At 49.5% G+C, this 3775-nt stretch overlaps 1 protein-coding gene across 1 annotated transcript; it reads left to right on the top strand.

Annotated features, from left to right (window-relative positions):
- Positions 1–1884: 1884 nt before the first annotated feature.
- Positions 1885–2617, top strand: LOC124525407 (uncharacterized). Its single transcript, XM_047097787.1, is given in 2 exon segments — positions 1885–2375; positions 2377–2617. Coding segments are annotated over 2 exon segments (732 nt in total).
- The last annotated feature ends 1158 nt before the right edge of the window (positions 2618–3775 follow it).

The following is a 3775-nucleotide window of genomic DNA, read 5'->3' as shown; positions in this document are numbered from 1 at the left end:
TACAACACCCATATAGCACTACTTTCAACAACTGCCAAACTATGGAAAGAGCCTAGCTGTCTATCAACTGACAAGTGGATAAAGAAGTTGTGCTTTATGTATACTATGGAATACTACTTGGCAATGAGAAAGAACGAAATCTGGCCATTTGTAGCAACGTGGATGGAAGTGGGGGGTATTATGCTACGTGAAAGATGTCAGGCGGAGAAAGACAGATACCATATGTTTTCATCCATGTGTGGATCCTGAGAAACTTAGCAGAAGACCATGGGGGAGGTGATGGGGGAAAAAGTTATAGAGAGGGAGGGAGGCAAACCATAAGAGACTCTTAAATACTGATAATAGACTGAGGGTTGACGTGGGGTTGGGGAGAGGGGAAAGTGGGTGACGGGCATTGAGGAGGGCACCTGTTGGGATGAACACTGGGTGTTGCATGGAAACCAATTTGAAAACAAAGTACTTTTAATGAAAAAGGAAATCCAGTGGTTGCTCTTACTGAATATGAGGAGAGCGTTCCATTTTCAGCACTTTATGAACGTGAGGTCGTACTGGCCTAAGCTGCTTAGATAAAAGTTTGGTTTGTGTGATTAAGAAAAGGAGTTGAGAGGGGCGCCTGGGTGGCGCAGTCGGTTAAGCGTCCGACTTCAGCCAGGTCACGATCTCGCGGTCCGTGAGTTCGAGCCCCGCGTCAGGCTCTGGGCTGATGGCTCGGAGCCTGAAGCCTGTTTCCGATTCTGTGTCTCCCTCTCTCTCTGCCCCTCCCCTGTTCATGCTCTGTCTCTCTCTGTCCCAAAAAAAAAAAAAAAAAAAAACATTGAAAAAAAAATTAAAAAAAAAAAGAAAAGGAGTTGAGTAAAGACAGAGGCCTCTCACATGTATCACGTTGACCTTGGCACGTGTCTCTTCTGATTGTTACCATGACTTATCACTTTTATTGATTCACATAGTTTGGTGTCATCCTTTCATGAGGAAGTGGATTTCAATTGATCATGGTAGGTGGTCCTTGTAATATTTTGTGAATTATTTGTGTATGTGGTGATGACGGATGGACCATGCTGGGTGCTTTCAAAGCACTTACACGGACGGTGTAACACGTGTTCTACCCTTGGAATCCCATACGGTCTTTTACTACCTTGTGTATGACTTACCTGAAATATCATGAATTGGTAGGTACCGAATAGGTTTTAGTGGCACTGAATGCCCTAATGGCCACTCACGCAGAATTCGTTGACACTTTGCTCTGACGCACACAATGATTCGGTCGTCCCTAAGCTGCGTGAAAGTGAGCATGGATACTAACTAGGCAAAGTGTTTGCTGCTGCTGTGAAGAACAGCTTCCTGAACTGTGAGCTATAGCAAGACATATGGAACCGTAAGCAAGGCACAGTATATCTGTATTCTTTTAAAGAGTAGAACAGTTACTTCAATTTGGCTTTCAGTGCGTTGCATGAGAAGACATTTAATTAGCTAAAACCCTCGTAGCGTCATGTTTGATTGCAAGTTGTGTGTACTCTCCACCGCTAAGTGTCATCTCATGTTAGATGGAATTAATGGAGGCTGATGCACCAGTGCGTTCACGTCGAGGAGAACCCTCTTGAACGCGTCAAGAACTATGGGCCTTCTCAGGTAAGATTACGTGCAGGTCTTTCTGGAGGGCACAATCTTAAACACAGCCAAACCTAAGGCAGCGTTGGGCAGCCAGCAGTGATAAGATAGGCAGACATTGTGACCTCACAAAGGGCCTGGTCTCCTAGCAACTGCGGTGTAACTCTCACAGCCTGCCGCCTGATTTGGCTTCATGGTAGGAAATTCATCAGGGCCCGGCGGCGGCGGCGAGACCTGGCAAGCGCGGGCGGCCCCTAGCGGCCTCACATCCTGAGCCGCATGAAGAGGCGGCGGCGCAGGCCCCGGGAGGCCCTGGCACGGGCCGCTCGGGGAGGAGCCTCTAGCGCTGCAGGAGGGGCCTCGCTGGAGGCGCCTGAGGAGAAGGTGGTGTACACAAGGGGGCACCAGCCCCACGAGGCCCGCCTCCAGACGTGCCGGCCAGCTGCCAGGAGGAGGCGCCACGGAGCCCGGACGGTCGCGGTCGGCCAGAGGAAGGTGCTGCCCCCGCCACCGCCGTCCCGCGCGGACAGCAGCCACCGCAAGCCCGCAGCCCCCGGGTCCTGCTCCGGGGGCCGCACCCTGGAGGAGAGTGGGAGGGCGGCCACCCCGACGCTGACCACCTTGCCCACCATCCACGTAGTCGGCGACGTGTGGGTCGAGAGCAGCCTGGCAGAAGCGCGGCGCCACGCGCGCCAAGTCCTGGGAGTGAACCTGGCACCCGTGGTGAGACTCTGCCGCTTCCCAGTGCCTGGGCTTGAAATGCGGGCCACCGGCGCGACCTCTCAGCCCTGGGACGGGTTGTGCCTGGAGGGATGAACCAGTGAGAGCCGGGCCCGCGTCCCCTAGTGCACTTTACGGGCGAAGAAGCACCAGAGGGTCCCGGCCCGCGTCCCCGGGATGCGGCGCCGCCTTCTGGGACTCCGGGGCAGCTGTGCCCTCTGCTGCCTCCCAGCACCGGGTCTGCGGAGGGAGGAGACCCCTGGACCGCAAGGGAGGTCCCCTTGCTTCCTAAGCCCAGATTGAGAGGTCTCCAGGACTGTAGGGGCAGATCCATGTTCTCTCTTGTTCCCTCATTGGTCTGAAGTCGTCAGAAGAAGCCTTTCGACCCCCACCCTCTCCAAAGGAATTTGGTTCCATGCTTGTGTAATAAAGCTGGAGTTTCTTTGCTGTTCACCCACCTCCCGGCTCCTCCCGCCAATTTCTTTCTTTCTTTGTGTATATATATGTATATATCTTCTAGGATGTTTTAAAGTACATATTCTTAAAATGTTTAGAAGAGACAGTAGAGAAAAAATGGTGTGACTTAGGCGTCTGCACTCAGATTAAAATAAGATTACTGAAGTATAGTATACATTCAAAAGGACATATATTATCTTTTTCATGTTTGTTTATTTTTGAGAGAGAGACACCATGTGAGCAGGGGAGGGCCAGATAGGGAGCCACAGGATCGAAGCAGGCTCCAGGCTCTGAGCTGTCAGCACAGAACCTGATGCGGGGCTCCAACTCACAAACCATGAGATCATGACCTGAGCCAAAGTTGGACACTTAAGTGGCTAGCCACCCAGGCACGCAAAAAAGAACATATATTATTAAAAGTATTCTGAGCACAGCTTGATGCAATTAAGTTCAATATACTTGTGGAATCAGCACTCATTAAAAAAGGTACCAGGACCCCAAGGGACCACCTGTGCCTCTTTCAGTCACGGTCTATCTCTCCTTTGGGACGGCAATTATTCTGACTTCTTACAGAATATACAACTTTTGCTTGTTTTGGGACTATATAGAAATGGAATTATGTGTCCTACACCTAGCTTCCTTCACTCAAACTTATGTTAGTGATATTCATGTTATTGTATGTATAGATACTTTCTGCTCATTGGTGTATAGAATTTCATTCCATGAATAGTTTACAATATTTCTGCAACTCTTGGTGGACATTTATGTAGGTTCTGGCTTAGAGTAATTATGAATAAAGCTTCAGTGAACATTATAGGACACGTCATTTGGTGAACATTTTCTACAATAGTATTTATTTACCTAGGAGAGAATTTGCTGGGTCACATGTCATCCAACTTATCAGCTTTGGTAAGATTCCTCCAAACTGTTTCCAAAATGGTTATACCGATTTAAACAATCTTCTTTTTATACTAGTGCCTGCATAGTGCCTGTG

This window comes from Lynx rufus, unplaced genomic scaffold, assembly GCF_022079265.1.
Source record: "Lynx rufus isolate CCGP_SWC_20201006 ecotype Redwood Valley unplaced genomic scaffold, mLynRuf1.p SCAF_41, whole genome shotgun sequence".
NCBI lineage: Eukaryota > Metazoa > Chordata > Mammalia > Carnivora > Felidae > Lynx > Lynx rufus.
Note: the sequence above shows the minus strand (reverse complement) of the source record. Positions and strands in the feature narration are given on the sequence as shown.